This window comes from Bactrocera neohumeralis, unplaced genomic scaffold, assembly GCF_024586455.1.
Source record: "Bactrocera neohumeralis isolate Rockhampton unplaced genomic scaffold, APGP_CSIRO_Bneo_wtdbg2-racon-allhic-juicebox.fasta_v2 cluster09, whole genome shotgun sequence".
In the NCBI taxonomy this organism is placed as follows: domain Eukaryota; kingdom Metazoa; phylum Arthropoda; class Insecta; order Diptera; family Tephritidae; genus Bactrocera; species Bactrocera neohumeralis.
In genome coordinates, this window is record NW_026089622.1 from 34,044,708 (window position 1) to 34,072,390 (window position 27,683).

At 36.1% G+C, this 27,683-nt stretch overlaps 2 protein-coding genes, 1 long non-coding RNA gene and 1 pseudogene across 6 annotated transcripts in view; 2 read left to right on the forward strand and 2 right to left on the reverse strand.

Annotated features, from left to right (window-relative positions):
* Positions 1 to 27,683, reverse strand: part of LOC126764121 (putative uncharacterized protein DDB_G0282133) — a 193,572-nt gene that overhangs the window by 61,932 nt on the left and 103,957 nt on the right. The window lies entirely within an intron of this gene.
* LOC126764258 (uncharacterized) lies at positions 5,887 to 9,065 on the forward strand. Of its 3 annotated transcripts, XR_007667835.1 has the most exons (5): positions 5,986 to 7,084; positions 7,143 to 7,285; positions 7,342 to 7,704; positions 7,767 to 7,893; positions 8,529 to 9,065. It is a non-coding gene; the product is annotated as an uncharacterized LOC126764258 (long non-coding RNA). The 3 variants fall into 3 exon arrangements; XR_007667836.1 differs by lacking the exons at positions 5,986 to 7,084; positions 7,143 to 7,285 and adding an exon at positions 5,887 to 5,979; XR_007667834.1 differs by having other exon boundaries at positions 5,986 to 7,285.
* Positions 13,832 to 15,986, reverse strand: LOC126764187 (uncharacterized). Of its 2 annotated transcripts, XM_050481978.1 has the most exons (3): positions 15,695 to 15,986; positions 14,610 to 14,829; positions 13,832 to 14,533 (listed from the first exon to the last, which is right to left on the reverse strand). In XM_050481978.1, the coding sequence occupies exons 1-3, from the start codon at positions 15,749 to 15,751 to the stop codon at positions 14,475 to 14,477; spliced, it is 336 nt and encodes a 111-aa protein (XP_050337935.1). In that variant the 5' UTR covers positions 15,752 to 15,986; the 3' UTR covers positions 13,832 to 14,474. The 2 variants fall into 2 exon arrangements, with proteins under 2 accessions (XP_050337935.1, XP_050337934.1); XM_050481977.1 differs by having other exon boundaries at positions 13,832 to 14,829.
* LOC126764204 (uncharacterized) lies at positions 17,462 to 26,376 on the forward strand (annotated as a pseudogene).

Here is a 27,683-nt window from a genome sequence, read left to right on the forward strand (position 1 = left end):
AAGACAGGTCCTCCTCCACTTGGTCTTTCCAACGGAGTGGAGGTCTTCCTCTTCCTCTGTTTCCCCCGGCGGGTACTGCGTCGAATACTTTCAGAGCAGGAGTGTTTTCGTCCATTCGGACAACATGACCTAGCCAGCGTAGCCGCTGTCTTTTAATTCGCTGAACTATGTCGATATCGTCGTATATCTCGTACAGCTCATCGTTCCATCGATGCGGTATTCGCCGTGGCTAACGCGCAAAGGACCATAAATCTTTCGCAGAACTTTTCTCTCGAAAACTCGCAACGTCGACTCATCCGTTGTTGTCATCGTCCAAGACTCTGCACCATACAGCAGAACGGGAATTATGAGTGACTTATAGAGTTTGGATTTTGTTTGTCGAGAGAGGACTTTGCTTATCAATTGCCTACTCAGTCCGAAGTAACACCTGTTGGCAAGAGTTATTCTGCGTTGGATTTCTAGGCTGACATTGTTGGTGGTGTTTACCCTGGTTCCTAGATAGACGAAATTATTTACAACTTCAAAAGTTATGACTTCCAACAGTGACGTGAGAGCCAAGTCGCGAGTGCGATGACTGTTTGTTTGATGACAGGAGATATTTCGTCTTGCCCTCGTTAACTGCCAGACCCATCTGCTTTGCTTCTTTGTCCAGCCTGGAGAAAGCAGAACTAACGGCGCGGGTGTTGAGGCCGATGATATCAATATCATGAAGAAGTTGCTAAACGTCAGCTTACACAGCTGTTTTAGTTTTGCGGGTATACCAAATTCAGACATCGCGGCATAAAGGCAGCTCCTTTTCGTGCTGTCGAAAGCTTTGAAATCGACGAAGAGGTGGAGTGTGTCGATTCTCCTTTCACGGGTCTTTTCCAAGATTTGGCGCATGGTGAATACCTGGTCGGTTGTTGATTTTCCAGGTCTAAAGCCACACTGATAAGGTCCAATCAGTTTGTTGACGGTGGGCTTTAATCTTTCATACAATACGCTCGATAGAACCTTATATGCGATGTTGAGGAGGCTAATCCCACGGTAGTTGGCGCAGATTGTGGGGTCTCCTTTTTTATGGATTGGGCATAGCACACTTAAATTCCAATCGTGGGGCATGCTGTCGTCCGACCATATTTTACAAAGAAGCTGAAGCATGCTCCTTATCAGTTCTTCGCCGCCGTGTTTGAATAGCTCGGCCGGCAATCCATCGGCCCCTGCCGCTTTGTTGTTTTTCAGGCGGGCAGTTGCTATTCGAACTTCTTCATGGTCGGGTAATGGAACGTCTGCTCCATCGTCATCGATTGGGGAATCGGGTTCTCCTTCTCCTGGTGTTGTGCGTTCACTGCCATTCAGCAGGCTGGAGAAGTGTTCCTCCATAATTTAAGTATGCTCTGGGCATCAGTGACTAGATCACCTTTGGGGGTTCTACAAGAGTATGCTCCGGTCTTGAAACCTTCTGTAAGCCGCCGCATTTTTGTAGAATTTTCGAGCATTACCTCTGTCGGCCAGCTTATCAAGCTCTTCATACTCAAGCATTTCAGCCTCTTTCTTCTTCTGTCTACAAATGCGTCTCGCTTCCCTCTTCAGCTCTCGGTATCTATCCCATCCCGCACGTGTTGTGGTCGATCGTAACGTTGCGAGGTAGACAGCCTGTTTTCTCGCCGCTGCGACACGGCACTCCTCGTCGTACCAGCTGTTCTTTTGCACTTTCCGAAAACCAATAGTTTCGGTTGCAGCTGTACGTAAGCAGTTTGAAATGCGGTCCCACAGTTCCCTTATACCGAGTTGTTGACGAGTGCTCTCAGAGAGCAGGAGTGCAAGCCGAGTAGAAAATCGTTCGGCTGTCTGTTGTGATTGCAGCCTCTCGACGTTGAACCTTCCTTGTGGTTGGTGGCGTGCGTTTTTTGCTGCACAGAGGCGGATGCGAATCTTGGCTGCAACAAGATAGTGGTCCGAGTCGATGTTAGGACCTCGGAGCGCACGCACATCTAAAACACTGGAAACGTGTTTTCCGTCTATCACAACATTATCGAATTGGTTGGTAGTTTTTCGATCCAGAGACAGCCAGGTAGCTTGATGAATCTTTTTATGCTGGAATCTAGTACTACAGATAACCGTATTTCGGGCCCCGGCGAAGTCAATCAGCCTCAACCCATTTGGGGATGTTTCGTCGTGGAGGCTGAATTTACCGACCGTAGTGCCAAAGATACCTTGTTTGCCCACCCTGGCGGTAAAGTCGCCAAGCACGATTTTGACATCGTGGCGGGGGCAGCCTTCATAAGTGTGCTCCAAGCACTCATAAAAGGCATTTTTGGTTACATCGTCCTATGTTGAAAAACCTCGCTTTGATGCGGATTGTGGCTAGACGTTCCTTCACCGCAGTGAATGATAGTACTCGGCGAATTCTAGACCAAACTTGCGCTCCTTTATATGGCCACTGTAGTAAATGTCACAAGGACCTACTCGTCTCTGTCCTTGTCCCGTCCATCGCATTTCTTGGACGGCGGTGATGTCAGCCTTTGTTTTTACGAGGACATCAACCAGCTGGGCAGCGGCATCTTCCCAATTAAGGGACCGGACATTCCAGGTGCATGCCCTTAATTCGTAGTCCTTCTTTCGTTTGCCATGGTCGTCATCAAAAGGGGGGTCTCTCATCCGAGGCTGGTTATACTTCTTCACTGGGGGTGTTTTTTTACGTGGCGGGTCCCAAACCCAGCGCACAACCCAATGCAGGGGATGTTTCGCCTTCTCACTTTAGCTCGCCTTAAAACGGATGTTCTTAGGCCACCCAGAGGATACTTGGTCAAAGACCGGAAGTAGTGAGCTGCTTGAGCCATGTGTAAAAGAATCGTTTCTGGCCACTCCCAAGTGAATGGCGATCACTTGCGTGAACTTCAACACATAACACAATTTTATTAAGACGCCATGTTGTGCTGGTCAGGGACAACGTTGAGAGAGCTCTTTTTGCGATTATTTTGTAAGAAGATTGTACTCGATTACAAAGATAACACTAGCCCGATGGCATAATATTTAAAAAAGCGCTGAAGCTTATTGAAGGTAAACTTTTGCAAAGTTTGGAAAATTACTACCCGATTACAGTATTCCTGCTCCACAAAACAAGGACGAGGCGTCCACTGATTTAGTCAAAGAGCTTGGTTAGGATACTGTAGCTTTGGGAATTGCAGTCAATCAAACAGAGCCCCCGTTACCACCGGAGCACAGGCAAATTTTCATTTTAATAATAAATCGCTTAGATAGCGAACACACGAGTGAGCTATGAATATTTTAACATTGTTATTATTTTATATGTAAATGAGAAAGTGAATTACATTATACTTTCAGGAGCTAAGAGATGGAGTCTTGATATGCTGCCAGACAGCTGCATGAACAGCTTAACTGCTGAAGATTTTCGTCTACTATTAAACGCCGTTGGAGACATAAATGTGTCCACCTTGATATCATATACAACTTTCAATGATGAATCCAGTGAGGGATCTGACAAGCTCCTGAAATTTGAAAGGTGGTTTTGGAGCATTGTAGAAAAAATGGGTACTTCAGAGCGTCAAGATTTGGTAATATTGATTTAAATATTAACCAAAAATAGTTGTATTTTTTTGATAATAATTATATATCAAATATAAGATTTATTTTTGGACCAGCACACCTGCGCTATCAGCTCCTTCTTTCAGTAACTATTAGACCAATCGATAATTCTTTTTTACCTACAGGAAACACTTGTATATGTTTATATACATATATACCTTTATATTCTACCAAAACCATTTTACGTAGCAAATTACTTATGGCCATTAAATCGAAAAACTTTAGTTTTGTATAAATTTGGAGATGAGCTTTTAACTAGAGTATAGTTCTACAAATTCCATTTATATTAATGGCGAAATTGATATAACTAATTTATGTTTTATTGTACGACATACTTATTTATTATAAGGATATATTTTAAATTGTTTGTAAAATTGATTTTATTTCCACTTACAATTTGAAGTGGAAATCTTAATTTATATAAAAAAGTTTATATACATTAATGATTATCAACATTTATAGAAAATAAAATGAGATTCTAAATTTTGAAAGGAGTATAGTAGTAACGACATAGCAACAGTCGTTTCTTGTCGTTGTAATAATTGAGAGCAGTATAAAAACGAGAGAATGAATGTTCACATAAATTGTTTCAATTTAATAATTTTATTTTCCAAAATCAGGAGTATTAAACAAAATGGATTGGGGTACTCACAACCCGTCGTAAAGCATCGTAAAATCGTAAAATTATAAATTTTTACACTTGTTTAAAAAAATTGTTGTTGGATTTCATACAAAAATGAGTTTTACACATTTACAATTCTCAATGCTATGTTTTCGATTCGTTATAACTTATAACTTTATGAGACTTGTGAAAACCCTAAATATTTCTTCACAATTTTAATTTTTCCGCCGTTCTTATGTCTTATTAAAATACTGGAAACCCGTGTCGTTAAAAATTCTGAATTGCCCGGTAACAATTTTCAATAAACTTCTTAGTGCAAATAAAATAAGGCGAAGTCACAAGACCTGTGCGCTGCTTCAAATGTTTGGAACCCAAGCAGTAAAATGATAAAAACTGCTTCAAGGCACAGAAGACTAGTCTGCGGACAGTACAAACCTCCAAGTAGTGACAATAAGTGGATTAAAGAGAAAAGCTCAAAATAAAAGCATTCACTAGAATTATAGGCACTTGAGATTGCTCGCATTTACATTACCATGACTATGCTAACTCTCACATCAGACCGTCTGCCCATAATTTCTCACTAATACGGTTTTCAAAGCAACTGCATTTTGGTTGAAGTTTTGAAATTCACTATAATGATTTTTAACTCAACTCGTCAAAACAAATTTCGGTTGAATTATGGTCAACCTTCGACTTTTTTCTTAGAGAATTTCAGCTGCTAACAAGCAGTTGTAGTTAAACATGAATTATTTTAAGACTTATGAATATGTAATAAACATTAATTAAAAGCCATAAGCATACTGTCATTTCTAATTGAATGGGGAATCCTAAAGTTAAACGTGTAAAAATTATCCATATTTCTTCTCTTCCTCTGCTTCCCCCTGTGGGTACTGCGTCGAATACTTTCAGAGCTGTAGTATTTTCGTCTTTTCTTGAAATTGTTGACAAAAATAAAAAAGAAATTAATAGTTTTACTGTCCAGTTTTAATTAGTTACGCTACAGATGGGTAAAAGTTAGCTAACCGGTTACCGATTGATTATAAGTAATTAATGCATTCTTTACCCGATAGGTAAATCTAGCCTAGGGAAAAAGAAATATTTCTCTTCTCTCTCTAAATGTTGGTATGAGAATTTTACTGATACTGAAAATAGTTTGTGTAGTTATTGCTATGGTTACCTATGTTTTACAGAAAACTGGTGCATCGGTTACGTCGCCACATGCTGTAGGTTGTTTGTTACTCATTGGTTACCACTACCTATCGTATCGGTTACATTTTCCCTTATAACTAAAACAATTGAAATTCTTATTTTATTTTTTGAAATTTACATATTTATTCATAATAATTTTACGTTTCTTTCTATTTTTTACAATTTTTTAGTAATTATTTTGGGTTAGCTTTTAAATATTAGCACTTATATATAAACAAATATTTTACAAACTTAATTTTTCTTGTTATAATCATTTTGGCCAACATTTATATATTTACTATATTATCATTATTTCTTTTAATTTATATATAATTTATATTAATTGTGGTACTTTGTTTAATTTAGTATAATAGTTACATTTCTGGGTGTTGTGGAATCTGATAGTTGTCGGAATCAGAATTGAAACCGATCAAAAAAAGCAGTAAGTGTAATGAATTCAGACATTATTGGTTTGATATTCGAAACAGAATTTTTATCGGTTTTGGGTGTCACAGAAACCAATTTTATCGGTTTTGCTGTCAGAAACAAAGCAAGAAGATAGTCGCACACAGATTTGAAATGTAAGTTAAGAAATCGAGTTATTTTATTGTTACGAATTGATTTATCTTTATTTCTATAGAAGAAAACATAAGAATAAAGTACGAAATGTCTTAATTATTGAGTTTTGGAAAAAATGCGGATATTTAAGGGGGAGCCGCTTTAGAGGCTTGATGTTTTTTTTTTGGAGGGAAAGAAATAATTGATTAAAGCGAAATTTCTAGGGTTTATAGTTATATATTTAAACATCACCCGAAAATTTTTTGGATACGAATTCTTTGATATTCTGCCTTAGGGAAACAATTGCCCGATGCATCTCGCGTATGCATTTGTCGGACGGCGGAAAGTATGCAGGTCGCAATTTCAGTCGGAAACAAAAAAATTAAAGAGATTCACATTTGCCAATAACTTATATTCAAGTTAAGCTAGGAAATTTTAAAAAATAAAAAAGTGGTTTTTGACCAAAAAATGTTACTTTATGTTGCTTAAACATATGTTCAAACTTAAATTTTCTTAATTTTTTTAGTTTAAATAGAAGATAATTTAATGCCAAAGATAATAAACTTTGTCGCAATTCCATACGATTAGTTTTTTTCAATCCTGCCCGATAATTAAGAAAAATCGTAAAAATGAAAAACCGAGTCAAAGTTTTCGCTTTCTGCCCAAGCGCTCATATATCGCTCGGTCACTATTTCCCTTCTATATAGCTTCGACAATATTTCGAATTCTCATTTATAAATTCCATCCATAAATGTTATCTCTAAAAATCTTTTTTCAATTCAGAACTCAATAAAAACTTTAATAGGATTGCTTCCAAATGTATTCATTTATCCAGATTAAGAAGCAGAAAAATACTCTTAAATGTGTACGTTATTAACTGTTCGGAGTTTGCGCCGTACTAAATTTTGTAAAGATAGCTTGTCAGTTAAAAAAGGTTTCCATACCAGAACTTGATTTTCATCGGAGCTGTAGGACTAAACTTTCGGTCTGAAAAAATTGATATTGATACATATAACGCGAAAATTCTGCTAACAGAATCGCCTAAGAATAAAAGGAAAATTTTGAATTGAATTTACTAAAATCGAATGAATATTGCCGATCTTGATATCACACGATTAGTGGGATTCTGTAAGCAATCTCTTGTTTCTATTTGAGACATTTTGACCAGTTACTATTCACAATATAGTCTCTATCCTCAAAATATTGTCTCAAATTTTGTCAGCTGGTAATAAGCAGGTCGCAAACGTATTAAGAAAAGAAAAAACAAGCAATGGACGAGGAAGTCACTGCTTTTTAGTTAATTTTACAAACTTATGAAAATGAAGAAAGGTACGTATCATTTAATATCAATGAATATAAAAATATTATTAATTTCTTTCAATTAGAAATGTAAACAGGAGAAATTTGGCACACTTAAGGAATAGTGAGGATCCACTTTTATTGGAGGATGCAACATTTAGAAAATATTTTCGTTTTCCGAAATCGTTGTGTTGGGACCTTATGTAGGAATTGAAACCTCTCGATAATCGTTTCCGAAAGATTCGGATGAGTGTTCATGCTTTTAAATTTAGATTTTTTACTAAACATTGGCTCATACCAATACTGCATTGGAAATAGCCATTTATCTGCCATGAGTCAACCTAGCATATCTCGAAATGTAAGGCATATATGCAAACTTGTGTTGGAACAAAAAATGCGGAAATAAGCTTTCCAAATGCAACAGAGCACTACAACAGAATTAAAATGGGGTAAAGTATATATATGTGAGTTAAAGTAAAACAAGTATATAAAAACATTAAAATATTTCTAGTTTCCATAATAAGTTTGGAATAAAAGGAGTGATTGATGCTATTGACTGCACCCATGTTGCAATAATTGGACCGTCTTCGTCGTCTAACGTTATTCCACATGAATACATGAACCGAAACGTAGAAGCGGTAGGTTAAAATATTATTTTTATATATGTAATATATGTACATTAGGGTGTTTTTTTTTTTGAACTATTAATTTTTTTCATTCCCGTCACGAAATTTCCTTGGAAATACCCTAACAAAAATTCCCTGAAAATGTTAGCCCTTAATATTAAAGCCAAGGCCTGTAAAAATTTTCCATAGAAAATACACTACAATCTTGAGGTTTTATCTTTAAATTCCTACAGATCAAAGGTATTTTATGGCATCGCTTTGACTTTAGACGTATATTTCTCAGAATTGTTCACTCTACAAAAGTGCTCAGTGCAACAGAGACCTAACTCACAAAAGGGACTCTAAACCCGATTTTTCCAAGAATTTCGCATTTTTTTGTATATATCTCGTAAATGACAGGAGCTATAGAAAAACTGTACACAACGAATTTGTAGGAAATTTTATTTGCCATAAAAAAAACCAAAATCGCTATCAATAATACTTCTGGAGATATTCAGCTTTTTAAGTAAGACTGTATGCAATTTTCATAGATTTTTTAATACATACCATACCAGACTTCTTCTATATGTATGTACATAATAAACATTAATAGGAACAACTTAAAAATATCTTCTTACACATATATTTATTTAATTTTTTTTAAACAGCTTCCGACTGCTTTAAAATAGCTCTTGCCATATTGTTTAAAGACTCCGCAACATTTTTGAAGCATTAATGTGATGTCTCCCTAAATTTTGCCTCTTCGTCGCTTCTCCTCTTCATCGTAGCCATCATGCCAGCAAACATTTCTTGTGAAGTCTGCATTCGAGTACGTGAAATTGATGGCATCTCGCTTACTGAAGGACTTTGTGGATCTATATTTATTATAATGTCGTTCTAAACGTAAAAATAAAATATCATTCCATTTCATTTACTTATAAAAAATAGGTTTATAGACACATTATACGGAAAGATTTTATTTAATCATACCTCTACTCCAATAGTTGGGACATCAGGCAATCTATCAACCACGGTCTCCCTAAGGTTTTCATCGACCGCTCTTCCAACTCGGAGGAATGAATTTCTTGTATTGGTGCTCCGCCTGTCAATATACATATTATCTACTTTCGCCTTTCTTGCCCTTAAGGGAATCTGGTTTTTCCAATGGTTTAAACACTGTAAAATAAACAAGATGTTAATCACAATTGAAATATATTTATATAAATAGAAGTGTATATTAGGGAGGCAAACGTGATGGACCTTTCAAAGCGCTTAGCTGCGTTTTTGTGGAGCTTGATACTAGCAAATATTTAATTTAACGTTTACTTACCTTTGTTTTCCATTTTTAATGTATTGACAATTCACTTATAGAGATCATCACAGATAATAATCGATTGTTGGTGTTTATGTTTTATACAAAACTTAATCAGGTAAAAGTAAAAAATAAATCAATTTCACATCAATTTTAGCTACATATATCGTATTTCAAAAACAACATTTTATTTTCATTTTTATTGGTAATTAAACTTTTTGACTGCGTTAAAGATAATTTAATATTTATTATCAACACTCTTTTTTCATTCAGGTTTTATATATAAGTTGAAAAACGTTTAGTTAGTTTTTATAAAAAAAATGTTTTCCGGGAGCTATGATCCTTTATGGAATTCCGCTTAAGAACTAAAGTTTACAATTAATTATACCAGTGGTCGGCATTTCTTAGCACAATTGTGCAAACTAACTTCACACTTCTTCAACCTGCTTCTGGAGAAAATAGTTCGAGCTGCAGAACTAAATAGAGAAGGTACCATCTTCTATAAGAGTGTACAGCTGCTGACGTATGCCGCGCCGTTAGTTCTGCTTTCTCCAGGCTGGACAAGGAAGCACAGAAAATGGGTCTGGCAGTGAACGAGGGCAAAACGAAATATCTCCTGTCATCAAACAAACAGTCGTAGCACTCGCGACTTGGCTCTCACGTCACTGTTGACAGTCATAACTTTGAAGTTGTAGATAATTTCGTCTATCTTGGAACCAGCGTAAACACCACCAACAATGTCAGCCTGGAAATCCAACGCAGGATTGCTCTTTCCAACACGTGCTACTTCGGACTGAGTAGGCAATTGAAAAGTAAAGTCCTCTCTCGACGAACAAAAGCTAAACTCTATAAGTCGCTCATAATTCCCGTCCTGCTATATGGTGCAGAGGCTTGGGCGATGACAGCAACCGATGAGTCGACGTTACGAGTTTTCGAGAGAAAAATTCTGCGAAAGATTTATGGTCCTTTGTGCATTGGCCACGGCGAATATCGCATTCGATGGAACCATGAGCTGTTCGAGATATACGACGTCATTGACATAGTTCAGCGAATTAAAAGACAGCGGCTACGCTGGCTAGGTCATGATGTCCGGATGGACGAAAACACTCCAGCTCTGAAAGTATTCGACGCAGCACCCGCCGGGGTACGCAGAGGAAGAAGAAGACATCCACTCCGTTGGAAGGACCAAGTGGGGAAGGACCTGGCTTCGCTTGGAATATCCAATTGACGTAGCGAAAAGAAGAAACGACTGGCGCGCTGTTGTTAACTCGGCTATAATCGCGTAAGCGGTGCCTACGCCAGTTAAGAAGAAGAACTTCACACGTACGCTTACGCTCTATCGTTCAGTCGTTGTCGAGCCAGCAACGAATTAACATCGCGCAAGACTATAGCGCAAAACCAAATATGCCCTGCGAGAAATATTTTATGATTCTAAATGTCTTTGGTGCCATGCAATGCCTTTTATGTTCCAAGTCTTTTAAAGATAATAGGGAATATATCCTTAAAAGAAATTTTGTTAATTTTCATCATACTCTTAATTATTTATAAAATTTGCTTAATTTTAATTCCAACAGTGACAGATCCTCTCATGCCGACCACTGAATTATACTTAAATCTAGACCAGTGGCATGGATAATAGGATACGAGACTCTCGCATTGGCTCTCATTGGCTCTCATTTTTCTCCAAACGCGTTCCCTGATTATTTGACAGCGCAGGAGATCAGTAAATTTCGATCAGCTGATTTCAGAAAAGGCGGGATGCCAGAAGTAAACCGCTATAATTACTTGACGAAATTGGTGTGAAGTGAAATTTCATTGAACTGTGCGAACATATTTTGGCAAAATAAATGTTTATGTAAATTAATTAATGATTTTGCATTTTAGCATTTATATATGTATGTATTTTCAAAGTGTTTAATTTTGTGTTTTGTATAATTTATTAAATACCCAATCTAATATTTTTCAGCAGTGGCATCATTGGCAAATGTTATAAAAAATTCGAGTTTTGACAGCTCTCTCTCGAATCAAAGAGTCTCGTATCATATTATCCTTGCCAGTGGTCGGCATTTCTTAGCACAATTGTGCAAACTAACTTCAAGTGCTGAACACATAGAGCGCGACAGACTGCAAACTACATCTGTCAAATATTAAAATACACACGATCTTATGGACACTGCACGACTGCAGGCCGACAGTTGCCGTTCTCGCTTACTTCCTAAATTTGCCAACGACAGTAGGACGACAGTAGAATAGAAGATAGAAAGAGGAGGTAGAGTGGTGATGCCACTAATATGTAAAATGTAAAATAATTCACAGCTCTAACAAACTTGAAGTTATTTTACAAATAAAAGCATAAAATAGCTCTATTATATCATTTGTAATAACAATTGATAATTTAAAGCAAAAATATTTACCTATTTACTTATTTTTTGCATAAAAAATTTCACTTAGTATGGCCACAACGAAATTGTGTACATACAAAATGGACAACTGCGTTGTTTTGTGTACAAGACAGGCATGCAATGCCTTTTATGTTCCAAGTCTTTTAAAGATAATAGGGAATACATCCTTAAAAGACATTTTGTTAATTGTCATTATTCTATTAATTATTTGAGCTTGAGATCGACCATGAGTCAGGGTAGACTGTCCAATCTTGCGATTCTCTCAATAGAATGTGAAACTGCTTCAACTTTAAATTACAGTGATATGATATGTGATTTTGCAGCGATCAAAGCTAGAAAAGTGCATCTTTAAGTCCTATCACTATTTTTAAGAAAGATATAAGCCAAAAGATATAAGACAAATTCAAAGACCGAAGAGTATTCGAGTAAAAATTAATATTTTTCATTGTTATTCAGATTATTACATTCTGAATGTACAATTCTTTATCTTTTATAAAAAATTTTGCAAAAAAATTTGTTGAAGTATTTTTCTGAATATTAAAAAAAAGCGAAGATCGTTTACGTTGCGCCCGGGGCGACGGCCCCTTTCGCCCCCTCTAGCTACGCCACTGATGCATGAGATGATACTTTTTAAATATTTGGGGTGTTAACTAGTCCCCCTTGAAATTCCGAATGAACGTCCCCGCCCAGTGGAACTTGGAAAAAGTACTTCTATATTTCATTAGTTTTGAAAGTACTTATTGGCTATGGAAGATGAAAGTGATTACTTCGTAAATTGATGGTATGCCAATGAAGAAAATGTTTATAAATTTAATTCAACCTCGCTACTAAGCCGCTTACGATTTCAGCAAATTGTATGCTTGTACAAATCTCTGTTGTTGTATTCTAGCAGATCAATTTAAATTTCACTTGAAAAATAAAACTCATTACCAACCCCAATACGATTTCAGCAAATTGTATGCTTGTACAAATTTCTGTTGTTGTATTTGATATGTTGAATTTTTTTTTCAAGAAGTAACAGCATTTTTTGGTAAACGTTCTCGTCCATGAAGTTATTTGTCACTTTAAAGAAGAATTTTGTTTGTGGGTGTTGCAAATAAATTAAGCAATAAATATAAAGTGCATAGAAATAAAAGTGGAGATATATATACATATATAGTTATCAAGGTAAGTACTAACATCAAATTTTATTAATCATTAAATTTTATTAAATATGTTATATACATGTACATATCGTACATACTAATAATATTATCAGATGATACGCAGTTTCGGCAAACGTCATATAAAAAGATTAGCAGCTGCGCATTTAGCTAGAATGCAAAATGTGCAAGCAGAATCTACAAGCAATGATATATTTATGGAAAGCATTTCCAATGAAAACGAAATATTTATGGAAGACATTTCCAATGAAATTGATGATAGTAAGTTAAACTCAACATAAATAATCTTTTTTTTTTAATTACCACGTGTTTGTTGTTTTCTAGATAATCCAAGTTCATCTAACTTAAAAAAAAATGATTTAAAATATAAACTGAAAAAGTGGTACTTTGAGTACAGCCCAAGTAGAAATTCAGTAAACTCATTATTATCAATTTTGCAAGATGAAGGCTTGGATATCCATTTGTTGTTACATGGTCTAATAGGACAAAACGAAAAAATTATTGTAAAAGGCGTTCATCCTGGCGAATATTTCCATATAGGCATTAGCTATCATTTACAAAAAATTTCTGATAGGATTAAAAACATGTCTGAAATAGTGATAGATATAGGCATTGATGGTCTTCCTTTATTTAAAAGTTCCAAAAGGTCGCTATGGCCAATATTAGGCTCTATAGAAAATATGCAAGAAAAATATGTATTTTTAATAGGAGCGTTTATCGGTGGCTCTAAACCTGTAAGTGTAGATCAATACCTACATGATTTTAATAATGATTTAAAAAAAATAATGCAAGAAGGAGTTCTCATCAATAAACAACCTATAGCTGTAAAGATAAGAGCATTTATTTGTGACGCCCCTGCAAGAGCTTATGTTAAGCGGCCTTTACACGGTCATTTTTGTATGAAGACATGGTATGATGCAAAAAAAACTGGTTTTCGTTTAAACGGTCAAACATGCAATCATACTTTATTCCTCTATTATTTGTGAACGAAGCAACATGGCACGTGCATTAGTTGCAGCACTTGTAATTGATATTATAGAAGAAGGCGAAGTGAAACAAAAAAAGCAAAAAAGACAGAGAAAAACTTGGGTAAAGGAATGGCGATCAAGAAGACCAGTTTTTTCACATATAAGTTTGTTAAAGGAACTTGAACAGTCCAGCCCGGCGGACTACACAAATTTTCTCCGAATGGATCCTTCTGTATATAGGGAACTTTTGGAAAAAGTAACACCTTATATAGAAAAACAAAATACTATTATGCGAGACGCAATTTCGCCTGATGAACGTCTCTCTGTAACATTGAGGTATTTGGCAACTGGAGAGAGCTACGAAAGTTTGAAATTCCAGTCGTATATTTCAACTGCAAGTTTAAGCAACATAATTATTGAGACATGTGAAGCGTTGATTAAAGTTCTTAAAGATTTTATTTCAGTAAGTATACATATGTATATATTAAACAAAACAAAAATGAAATATTTCTTTAAATCAATAAAAATAACAAAAATAAAAAGAAAAGTTTGCTTATGAATAGTCAGAGTCGTTCAACAAGTCCGTAAATGTCTGATATTCCGTGTTGTTTTCCGTATTGTTGAGTATTTATGGTTTCCTGTGGTTGTATGTTGATGCTGGAAATTTTTTGATATTGCTGTGGCTGAACTGTTCTATGAAGTCTGATGTGCTGAACTTGCGGTTGAGGAGTAGATATAATTTGCGATGGACTCAGAAGCGGGGGAGAAATTAAGTATTGCGGACGACTTTGCAATGTTGTTGAATCAAAACATGTTGACGAGTTGTCACTATAAGAAAAAGGTGTTGATGAGCATCTTGTGTTAGGTACGTTGAACATCTGATGGGAATTTTCGTTCAACCGACCCAAAGCTCCTTGGTACAACACCTCCACAATGGTTTTATTGGCAAATAATTGTTGATTAAAGTCAAGTTTCCTGAAGAGGACTTCCCAAGTCGAACTGAAGGTACTTGCATCGTCATTGCGTCGCGTCGAATCTTCTAAAGCTTTGACTGCTTTAATAAGCAACTGTTGTTTTTCTTTTTTACCAAATTCTCCTTTGTCTTTTTTGGCGCAAGGTGCAATCTGAAAATAATAAATAAAAATAAAAACTATTATCTTTCCAGTTGCCGAAAAGTGAAGAAGAATGGAAAACGATAGCTTCTGAATTTTATGAACTGTGGAATTTCCCGAATTGCCTTGGCGCTATCGATGGAAAACATGTAAACATTACGAAACCACCGCATTCTGGATCATACTATTTCAACTATAAGAAGACTTACAGTATTGTTTTGATGGCCATAGTCAATGCAAAATATCAATTTTTAATGGTGGAACCTGGAGCAAACGGAAGAGTTTCCGATGGTGGTGTTTTCGGAAATACTATATTTTCGACTATGCTTGATGACGGAAAGTTGAAAATACCTTCCCCAACAAAACCGTCTGGTTTTGAAAAAGAGCTGCCGTATGTTTTTGTAGCAGACGACGCTTTTGCACTAAGCGAACATTTTATGAAACCCTATAGTCAAAGTGGTCTAACCCAGCATCAACAACAATATAACTATCGTCTCTCACGGGCAAGAAGAGTTGTAGAAAACGCGTTTGGAATTATATCTTCCAGATTCAGAATATTGCTGACTACAATACATTTATCTCCCGAAAAGGCAACGAAAATTGTTTTAGCAATTTGCTATTTACACAACTTCTTAAGCACAAAAAGCAGTGAATATTATCTTCGAATGATAAATGATGTAGGTGAAAAGTCGGTACCTGCTTTGATGCAAATAGAAAAAACCACAAGTCGGAAGAGTACTACCAACGCCAAGAAAATTCGAAACTCATTTTGTGAATACTTTAATGGTGTTCGATCAATGTAATTTTGCATTTCGTTTTATAAATAAAAATAAGTATATGCATAAATAAATAAAAATGTCCTGTTCGTTTTACTTACGTCTTCCACAGTCGTGTCCCCATTTTCCTCATTTTCTATTGATGACATGCCAGTCATCTGTGTTTCTTGCTCTTCCAAAAATGCTAGGTCATGAAAGTACCACAAAGATGGTATATATATTTCATCAATTCCTGCTCCAGACTTCTCACTTCGCTTAATTTTTTTTAATTCACGTCGATAACATCCGCGAAGTGAGTTTATTTTGTATTTTAAACTTTCCAAATTTGCTTTTGGATCTATCTCCTTATATTTTTTTAAAAGTGCTTCATAAGCAGCATTCTTCTTTATTTTGTTTTTGTACTCCTCGCTTTTCACTTTCCATACTTCTGGATAGCTTCGATAAATTTCAAAGAAGTCCTTCCACAGTTCTACGTTTATCCGTGACGCCATTACACTTCGATGTTTGCTTACAACTGAAAATATATACTGCGTTCATGATGCAAGCGTTTACACCATAAAACATGTTCATAACAACATCATGTTTTTAAAAATTTTTATAAACCATCGCACATGTATGACGAACACGAATTTATTATGTTTACACGCTCATTCTTCTCATCACGCCGCACATGCTTGCAAACTTGAATGACCGTGTAAAGGCCGCTTTACAGGGGTTGTAGGTCACAATGCTCATTATGGTTGCCACAAATGCACACAGAAAGGGAAAACAATTGAATATGTTGTGGTTTATAGCACAAAAAGGTGCGATGAAAGGACGGACTTAGATTTTAAAAATCGTGTGCACTCAGAACATCATAATAACATGTTTAAAAATATTCCTTCAGAACTCGAAAAGTTTAGAATAAAAATGGTATCGCAGTTTCCTCTAGATCCCATGCATTTATTTGATCTAGGAGTAACAAAAAAAAAATGCTTTAGGCACTTTTATGCCAAAAGAATTTTCAAGAAAACCAAGAAGACTCGATGAATTAAAATTCTGGAAGGCAACTGAGTATACTGGCCCTATTGTTTTGAAAGGCATTATTAGTGATAAGCTTTACAATCATTTTTTAATTTTGCATTGCGCCTATCGTTTGTTATGTTCTAAAAAAAGCTATTTTGATAACTTGGATGTAAGCGACCAGCTATTAAAGAAATTTGTAATTATGTTTCCCCAGCTCTACTCTGAAAAGGCAGTTACTTGTAATGTACATAATTTGCTGCATTTACCGCAGTGCATAAGAGAAATAGGGTTTATCATGGGCTTTACTGCATACAAGTTTGAGAATTTTATGCAAGACATAAAAAACAAAATTAAATGCCCAACAAGAGTTCTTCAACAGCTTAATAATTTATATGTAAATGAAGTAGTAGTGTCATCAAAAAGTCCAGTGGTTGGTTTTAAAACAAATCGTTTGGGAGAAATAATTTCATTTGAAAGCTATTTTTTTTTATCAACAATTCAACCCAATAATTACTGCTGTATAACTCCTTGCATTCCCTTCAAAATTAAGGAATTTAAGCAAATAGATGATGAGAAATATATAGTGGGCAATAGAGTTTTGAACTTTGATAATTTTTTCACGCAACCAGTCCAATCTTTGTCAGCATTAGGAATAGTAATAGTGAATAAAGATATATGTTCTGATTTAGAAATATTCAAATTAAGTGATATAAATTATAAATATACAGCTTTGCCTTATGGAGAACAAATCGTCATGATGCCCATTCTTCATAACGTCATCTGGTAATATTTTTATACATTTTAGATATCTAATAATTTTATATGTTTTAAATGAAAATTGTTACACTTATATTTAATTGCAGATGTCTTTATTTAAGTCGCAAATCCCCGATTCTGATTTCTTTATCGCTTCTAGCGAGTTTACCAATTTAAATACAATGAATAACACTAAATTAGAAGGTAATGTCAATAACAAAGTTCATAATTTCAATGTTTTTAATCAAAATGTTTGTGTTTATTAGAAAAATTTGATATCATTATAGCCAACCAAAACATCATAAAGTGACAACAAGCAGAAACGTTGGCGATGTTTAAGCAGCTATTTGAAAAAGATGTAGGCTCCTATTTAACGAGAAGTGTGTTCCCGTTTTCCAACTTGGAACCATTAAAAAAACTGAATGCAGATATAGTGGCAGGTTCCAGTGCAGACTATGTAAGTTGTCTATATAATCCCTTAAGTTTCACTATTTGACTAATAAATATTATACCTATTTTTCTATAGATAAAAATCATTGAACAATTTGCTGCCAAATTTGCAAACAAACATACTATTCACTTTCACTTTAGTAAATAAAAATGCGTACGGATCTAAAAGGCACAAACCATTTAACTTTTATTTATAACATAAATGTATATTTTATAAAGTTATTTATTATAAATATCGGCGAGATAAGCGGTGAGACTTCAATTCGGAGTAATATCGCGGAAAATCGCGTTAGAGGTGCAAAACGTTGACGCGGCGCAGTGTAGAAGCGAAAGTTGGTAGCGAATTCACGTGTCGAATTGCTTATAACGAATTGATGGGCTTTCCCATTGCCGCTTCCTTTTGTGAGTTGGGTTGCGTACGAGAGTGGTGTGCTAAATTGGTGATGTGTTGCAATGTCATCAGCTGTGGTGAATTAAGCTGGCGTATTAGGATGCTCATTTAACCATCCTGGGCCCCATAGGCGAATATTTTGCCTAGTTTTATACATAAACATATATTGTTGCACGTATTTCGGCGTATTTCTGATGGAGTGGCATGGATTTGACAGCAAAAGTATTTATTAATGGCGTTGTAATATTGTCATATTTATTCGTGTATGGTGAAAACAGCTTTTGGTTTAAAATATAGCACATGTACATATTTGAATATGAATATTAAAATGCAAATAGATGCTTAAGAGAAGCAACTTCATTTTGCAGGTTATTTATTATTTGGCTTTTCAATGTTATTGGCAATGGTTGCAGTTTTTTTATGATATTTAATTTATGATCGGCTAAAGAAGGATTGGAACTCCACGTCTGGCTCAGATGTGGCCAGAATGGGTACTCCTTAGACCTGGTGTTAGGACTGTGACAATAGAGGGATCTTGCTTGGGAGTGGCCGTGAATAGAGAACGTCTTTGATTCGTGGAGTAGATAATTTTGTATACTTAATTTGAAGCTTTGTATAGCTGATTTCCATAACTCACCCATATGAGGAGCGCTTGGGCAGATGCGATAAGAGCGACCTGAGCTTTTGTAAGAGTAGGTGCGTCAATGTATCGCTTTGGGAGTATGGTGATCTTTTAACTTCCTTTTTGATTTTATTTTTTTTTTGAAAATTAATGAAAATGTCGATTTTTCGACTTCTGGAGACAATTTTGTTATATTTTACAAATATATTTAAGTGCGTATGCACTAATTTAAACGCCAAAGTAGCGCGCCACATAACTTGAGATTTTTAAGCAGGATTTTTGTATCATTATTGGCGAAAGCCATCCTGCGGGGCCGAAAGTTTTATGTGCTGTTAATACATATATCGACTGTCAGAGGTAACTCTGACTTTATTTTTTATACCTTTATGTGGGGTATTGCAAAATTGTGGCTCTAGTGGTTGTCGTACGACGTACCGGCCATTATTTGATCGAGTACGTGGGACGGCATTTCAAATTCCTTACGCACAGCTGCAACCGAAACCATTGGTTTTCGGAAAATGCAAAAGAACAGCTGGTACGACGAGGAGTGCCGTGTCGCAGCCGAGAGAAAACAGACTGCCTACCTCGCAACGTTACGATCGACCACAACACGTGCGGGATGGGATAGATACCGAGAGTTGAGAAGGGAAGCAAGACGCATTTGAAGACAGAAAAAGAAAGAGGATAAAATGCGTGAGTACGAAGAGCTTGATAAGCCGGCCGACAGGGGTAATGCTCGAAAATTCTACGAAAAAATGCGGCGGCTTACAGAAGGTTTCAAGACCGGAGCATACTCTTGTAGAACCCCCAAAGGTGATCTATTGACCGATGCCCGATTAGCCTCCTCAACATCGCATATAAGGTTCTATCGAGCATATTGTGTGAAAGATTACCCACCGTCAACAAACTGATTGGACCTTACATGGTGGCTTTAGACCTGGAAAATCAACAACCGACCAGATATTCACCATGCGCCAAATCTTGGAAAAGACCCGTGAAAGGAGAATCGACACACACCACCTCTTCGTCGATTTCAAAGCTGCTTTCGACAGCACGAAAAGGAGCTGCCTTTTTGCCGCGATGTCTGAATTTGGTATCCCCGCAAAACTAATACGGCTGTATAAACTGACGTTGAGTAACACGAAAAGCTCCGTCAGGATCGGGAAGGACCTCTCCGAGCCGTTCGATACCAAACGAGGTTTCAGACAAGGCGACTCGCTATCGTGCGACTTTTTCAACCTGCTTCTGGAGAAAATAGTTCGAGCTGCAGAACTAAATAGAGAAGGTACCATCTTCTATAAGAGTGTACAGCTGCTGGCGTATGCCGATGATATTGATATCATCGGCCTCAACACCCGCGCCGTTAGTTCTGCTTTCTCCAGGCTGGACAAGGAAGCACAGAAAATGGGTCTGGCAGTGAACGAGGGCAAAACGAAATATCTCCTGTTATCAAACAAACAGTCGTCGCACTGTTCTGCAGAAAAATTCTGCGAAAGATTTATGGTCCTTTGCGCACTAGCCACGCCGAATATCGCATTCGATGGAACGATGAGCTGTACGAGATATACGGCGACATTGACATAGTTAAGCGAATTAAAAGACAGCGGCTACGCCTCACAATACCGATCTACTTTAGTTTTGTTTAATATTTGGGGAAGTTTCCCTATCTCTTGAAATTTACTTAATTGTGAATTAAGGCATTTGGCTGTGCAGCGTTTGAGCTGTTTGTGCCTTTGAGCAACATGGAGTCTATCGGAAATTTTTTGAATTTGGGGTTTCGGGATTTGCTTTTGCAATTAAACCCGTAGTTCTTTGTGAATAAACGCTTCTTTGAGGTGAAATGGGATATCTGCTGTAATGAAGCATTGAGTTGTGTCTTTAGTGACAATAGAAGCAAATATATTTGCTTTTGCAATTTTTCAGATTGTGTGTATGGGACAAGCAGTTTGTACAGAGTCTTTTTGATCTGACAAAGTTGTTCCTTTCGTTAATATTTAATTTTTTAAACTTATCGCAAGTTTTAAGCATATGCCCTTTTGTGCATAGTTCGCACGACGTGTGTTTTTTCTGTTCGGATATGAACAAGTGCGTTTTGTGAAAGCTTTTGTTTAATTTTTTGTTGCTTCTAGCTAGGGGTCTATTGAAGCTTCTATTTTGGTCGTGTTTAATGATCTTAGTTTTGATTAATTTTTCTTCTAACCTTTCCGCAATTTCATATTGGGTTGTGAGAAAATCTTTCATTTGTTGCCACGTTGGGCACTTTTTTGGTGATGAGAGCGATTGCTCCCATAGAAGTAACGACTTTTCTGGTAATGCGGCGGCGCAAATGTTCACCAGAATTGGGTCCCAGCTGTCTGTGGGAATATTTAGTGTCGATAGTGTCAAACAATTTGAAACAGTGGATTCTAGTTTGATGAATTCTACCCTTGTTCCTTTCTTAATTTTTGGCAAGTTCATTAGTATCGTTACTTGCTTATCGACCAGTATTCTGCCGTTTTCATATCTAGCTTTCAAATTATCATCATTAAGTGCGAACTGTTTTACTATTATGCCTGCTTGACCTTTGGTTTTGTATCTGAGGTGATACAATTTTTGCGCATGTGATAATTGAGGATGGTTTATGTACACGGCCGTGAACATCTCCCGGAAGGACGGTCATTCTTCATAACCTCCGTAAAAGGTTTCTGTGTCACATGCGGGCACCTCGAGGTGGATGCCTGAACTTGCCTTTTGACTGTCTACGAGTATTTGTGGTAGCTCTACCCTACTGTGGAGAGTAGGTTCAATCGCTTTAATGAGCTTTAGTTGATCGGAGATCATTGCTTTTGTTTCTTCGAAATGGTCTAAGCAGTTTTCGTAAATATGGTAAGCCGATGATTTAAAATTATGTGGCAAGTCTGAATCGTTCGATTCTAGTATGGCGTCATGAGCCACTTGAAGGCGAGTCCAAAAAGTTTTAAGATTTTGGCTCTTTATTTCTAATTACGGTTCAGAGTTTTCGTGAATCGGTGAAGAGGCAAATCTAGTGCAGTATCTTGTTAAACTGTCACTTTCTGAAATTAATTTAGCAACCTGTTTTGAGCGTGTAGCTCCTGCAGGTGTATTTTGATTAGTGTCGTTATTAACCATTTTTGCGAAATAATATTATATATTTATTTAATTTTAGCTTTAAGTTTAAAAATATCCGCACTTTTACTTTATTACCACCTTTTACGTCCTTATGTTAGTATTTAGATACACCCTAATACTTGGACTTGTATGTATGTATGTGCTTATGAAAGTACTTATGTTTAGTGCAATTGAGAGCTCACTGAACAAGTAAGGAAGGGCTAAGTTCAGGTGTCACCGAACATTTTATACTCTCGCATGATAAAGTGATAATCGAGATTTCATTATACGTCATTTACATATTTTTCAAATACCGTATTTTTGTAAAGTTTTATTCCGCTGTCATCATTGGTTCCTAATGTATATATTATACAGAGAAGGCAACAGATGGAATTCAAAATAGCGTTATATTGGAAGAAGGCGTGGTTGTGAACCGATTTCACCTATATTTCGTACATGTCATCAGGGTGTTAAGAAAATATTATATACCGAATTTCATTGAAATCGGTATAGTAGTTCCTGAGATATGGTTTTTGGTCCATAAGTGGGCGAGGCCACGCTCATTTTCAATTTTTAACAAAAACCCTAGGTGCAGCTTCCTTCTGCAATTTCTTTCGTAAAATTTAGTGTTTCTGACGTTTTTTGTTTGTCGGTTAACGCACTTTTAGTGATTTTCAACATAACCTTTGTATGGGAGGTGGGCGTGGTTATTATCCGATTTCTTCCATTTTTGAACTGTATATGGAAATGCCTGAAGAAAACGACTTTGTAGAGTTTGGTTGACATAGCTATAGTAGTTTCCGAGATACGTACAAAAAACTTAGTAGGGGGCGGGGCCACGCCCACTTTTCCAAAAAAATTGCGTCCAAATATGCCCCTCCCTAATGCGATCCTTTGTGCCAAATTTCACTACAATATCTTTATTTATGGCTTAGTTATGACACTTTATAGGTTTTCGGTTTCCGCCATTTTGTGGGCATGGCAGTAGGCCGATTTTGCCCATCTTCGAACTTGACCTTCTTATGGAGCCAAGGAATACGTGTACCAAGTTTCATCATGATATCTAAATTTTTACTCAAGTTACAGCTTGCACGGATGGACGGACGGACAGACGGACGGACAGACATCCGGATTTCGACTCTACTCGTCACCCTGATCACTTTGGTATATATAACCCTATATCTGACTCTTTTAGTTTTAGGACTTACAAACAACCGTTATGTGAACAAAACTATAATACTCTCCTTAGCAACATTGTTGCGAGAGTATAAAAATATGAATGGACTGTGATATGCAATATTTATACTCTCGCAGCAACAATGTTGCTTTTCAGGAAAAAACAAGTAAGAACAGCTTTTGTTCCTGTCCGTCTGTCCGCAGTCCATCCGTGAAGCTGTAACAGAGTAAAAATTAGCACTACTTGCAACGTTACGATCGACCACAAGAAGTCAAGTTTAAGATGGGCAAAATCGGTTCTACTGAGATGCCCACAAAATGGCGGAAACGAAAAACGCATTCAGAACAGCTTTAAATAAAGATATTGGTGAAATTTGTGAGTAAAGGATCGCATTAAGGGAGGGACATATTTGACGCAATTTTTTTGGAAAAGTGGGCGTGGCCCGCCCCTACTAAGATTTTTGTACATATCTCGGAAACTACTATAGCTATGTCAACCATAGAGTCGTTTCAGCTTTCAGGCATTTCCATATACAGTTCAAAAATGGAAGAAATCGGATAATAACCATCGCCCACCTCCCATACAAAGGTTATGTTGAAAATCACTAAAAGTGCGTTAACCGACTAACAAAAAATGTCAGAAACACTAAATTTAAACGGAAGCAATGGCAGAAGGAAGCCGCACCCAGGCTTTTTAAAAATTGAAAATGGGCGTGGCCTCGCCCACTTATGGACCAAAAACCATATCTCAGGAACTACTAGACCGATTTCAATGAAATTCGGTATATAATATTTTCTTAACACCCTGATGACATGTGCGAAATATGGATTAAATCGGTTCACAACCACGCCTTCTTCCAATATAACGCTATTTTGAATTCCATCTGATGCCTTTTCTGTATAATTTATACATTAGGAACCAATGATGATAGCGGAATAAAACTTTACAAAAATACGGTATTTGAAAAATATGTAAATGACGTATAATGAAAGTTCGATTATCACTTTATGAACTTGGCCCTTCCTTACTTCTTGGTACATAATTTTAATCTTGGGAATACTTTTCATAACTTACATAATATTAAAATTCAAAAAATCTCGCGAAATTCCCAAACCAATCGAAAATGTGCAATTGCAAGAAGTCACATACAATGCTCTTTTAGATCAAATACATAAATTAACCCAAAATAATAGTGAATCGGGGACGATTCATCTTAGGAAGGGGAGAGTTAATGACAGCCTCCACACTTTTCTTTACACTTGTAGTTGTGCGGCCTCATGAATTAAAATAGAATTCGATATAATTTTTCCGTTCACATTAGAATAAACCATTCTTATCTAAACAATATTTGTAGCCCTCACAAGAAGGCATAATAAAATCAAAACAGAACACTTAACGTTCTGCCTAAAAATGTTGAATATGACATTAATGTAAATTGACACTTTCTTTGTTCTAAACTCAACCAATATGTAATAACATTAAGTAAATAATAAGTAAATGTATAAATATTAGTAACTTGTAAATAAAGATTGGATTTTGTCTCCGGCGATACAGTCGACACGACGTGTTTTATTTTCTCTGCGCGTTGGCAGATAGAAGAAATATATATTTTTTTTCAAATTCCCGCAATACGGGAAATAATTTACATACTTATATGCATAATGTCATTTAAAAGAAAAGCAAACGATACGACTCCCTTTATTCTTCATCAAGGGTTTTTTGAGGGGATAATAGACATATATATACGTGTGTAAGTCTGTACGTATTCGGGCCTTTGATGTCAATTCCTCTATTCCACCTCTTCCTTCAGTATTTCAGCTGCCTGGTTCCTTGTGCGTGTTGTTGTTTGTAGGTGTGGTTATATCTTTTTAAGTTCGCGCCCGTTGTATGTTGTTTTTTGTACACTGATTTATTTAATTTTTTGTTTTGGTTTACACGCACTTTTAATATGTTAATATTTTTATTTTTGCTCAGTTTGAAATTTTATCCATATTTCGTCGACTTGTCAATATATGGATATATTTCATGTGTCACTGCACTATTTTTCTTCTGTTTCCTTGTTTTTGTCACCAAACATTGAAGAAGAAAACAAATTTTTGTTTTTACATAAAAATTAAGCTTTAAAAACCTGTAAATACAATAAAGTTTAAGTAATTTCTTTTAAATCCGTGAAACTTTTATTTTCGATTTGTCAGTAAAGCTCAACATATATGAATTTGTTCACCCTAACGTTTTTGTGACTTAATTATGTGAGCACTAGTGTATGCACATTTGTGTATCACTGTATTAAATAATCTATATAAACATGTTTTTTTCCTGTTTTTGTTGGTGTCACTGCACTGCTCTCGTTTTGGTTTTTGTTCACCGCACAATTTCTTTTTTTTTTTCTTGTTTTAATTTTTCTCGATTTTTTTTTGTTTCAATAATCCATAGTGCCTCTCACTATGGCTCGAAGGACCATTAACAATTTGCTGCCAAATTTGCAAACAAACATACTATTCACTTTCACTTTAGTAAATAAAAATGCGTACGGACCTAAAAGGCACAAACCATTTAACTTTTATTTATAACATAAATGTATATTTTATAAAGTTATTTATTATAAATATCGGCGAGATAAGCGGTGTGACTTCAATTCGGAGTAATATCTTCCGATGCTGGCGATCGAGATGCCGTGGAACTGGAAAATCGCGTTAGAGGTGGAAAACGTTGATGCGGCGCAGTGTAGAAGCGAAAGTTGGTAGCGAATTGACGTGTCGAATTGCTTAGAACGAATTGATGGGCTTTCCCATTGTCGCTTCCTTTTTTGAGTTGGGTTGCGTACGAGAGTGGTGTGCTAAATTGGTGATGTGTTGCAATGTCATCAGCTGTGGTGAATTAAGCTGGCGTATTAGGATGCGCCAGTTTTACCAGATAGAGGGGATGGATGCTTAACTCATTTAACCAATCATTAAAAATATAATAGGCAAAACGGGGATTATTAAATCTATTGAGGGTATTTTCGAAAGGAGTCTTATTGTTCAGTTGAACTACGATGGCATTCATTCCAAATACTCCTTAAAGGAATGCAAGGGGTTAATCGACTGCCTGTTTGGTAAATAATTTTAGAAAGGAAAAAATATATACATATTTTCTAAAATTTTTTATGATTTCAGAGGCATCAATGAAAGAAGGATATTCCCATGGCGAGTTTGTTAAAGACTTGCGACAAGCTTTAAAACTGGCGAAAAATCGTCATTTTAAAACAAACTCCATATTAAAATCTAAAAAATAAAATATTTAAATAAAATAAATGGTGTCCACTGTTTCTGCTATTGGTAGGTTTATGGTAAGTAGTTACTAGTATGTTGTAATATTGGGGGGAAAAGTACTTCGAAGCACACGAAATATTAGGTTTATAGTAACTACCTACTGAATTAATCAAAATTAGGTGTGGGGAAAGTACTTTCCGTCATATGAATTCGTAAGCGAAGTGGAGGTCCTTCGCTCCAATGACATTGATCAGAAAAACGAAATTAGATAGTATTATTGTAGGAAAGTAGCTCTACCTATTTTTTCATTAGGAAGTATCCAATTCTTTCCCACTTCCAAGTCCCACTGGGCGTTTGAATCTTTAGGTTTATTGAAAATTTTGTTGAGTCCTTCTATTGCCGGTTGTGACAGTTTACTGGGTTCATCTTCTTTTTGTTTCATCAGAAGATTCTTCCCGAAAATTAGATGACTATTAAAATTACTATCAGAGTGATGCTGGTTCCGTATTTGACTCTGTTTTCTGCTTCTAACAAACTTACATTTTTTTAATTTGTTTATTTTCTCTTTTGTTGATGTGCAAACTTGATGTAAGAGGATCTGAGGAATCCATAGATCTATGAAAAACATCGGACAAATTATATGCTCTGCTACTTTTTCTGGCATGTGCATTTCTATCCTTCTTACAGAACTTATTTCGATCCTCGGCCGCATTTTCTCCAAGACAACCGACAGGAACTACTGAAGCTCTTATTCGGCCCTGTCGTAGAATCCGATTTTCTCGGTATCGCATTTCAATCCGACAGTTTTTTTCGAAAGGTGTCGCACAATCCGATCTTATCGATTTTCATGTTCGAAACGCATTTTTATAGGTTTAAGGTGTCGCGAATTCCGGGTTTGTAGGTTTTCTTATCGGAAACAAAACGGTCAGACGATCGCTAACGTTTTTATTTTATGTGCCATATTTACACGCTGTAGCTACTATTTCCTATAAAATGTAAGTACATACATAAAAACCATGGACTAATATTTTGTGGACGGTTGCTGACATAGGAAACCAAGAGTACTTTTCCATATATAGTAAAGCAGTTTTACTACAAAAAATTTCGAATTTTTCCGCATTGATCTGGTATTCGCATAAAATTTAAATTAATATAAAATATAAATTCTTCAAAATTTCAATGTCAAACTCCAGAATTGATGCTAAGGTCTCAGTATTTGTAAATGCTCTCCTCGCCGTATTTCCATCACTTGTGCTTCCACAGCCATTCTGTTTTGGTTTATCAACATGTAGCCCCATTTCTTCCCACAATTGTTTTTGAATTTTCTGTT

Bases quoted from the DNA above. Each gene is read 5' to 3' on its own strand.
- LOC126764187 (XM_050481977.1), bottom strand. From the start codon at position 15,751: ATGACTGGCATGTCATCAATAGAAAATGAGGAAAATGGGGACACGACT. The intron at 14,830-15,694 runs GTAAGTAAAACG...TATTATTTTCAG, and splicing joins GGGACACGACTGTGGAAGAC to ATTGCACCTTGCGCCAAAAA.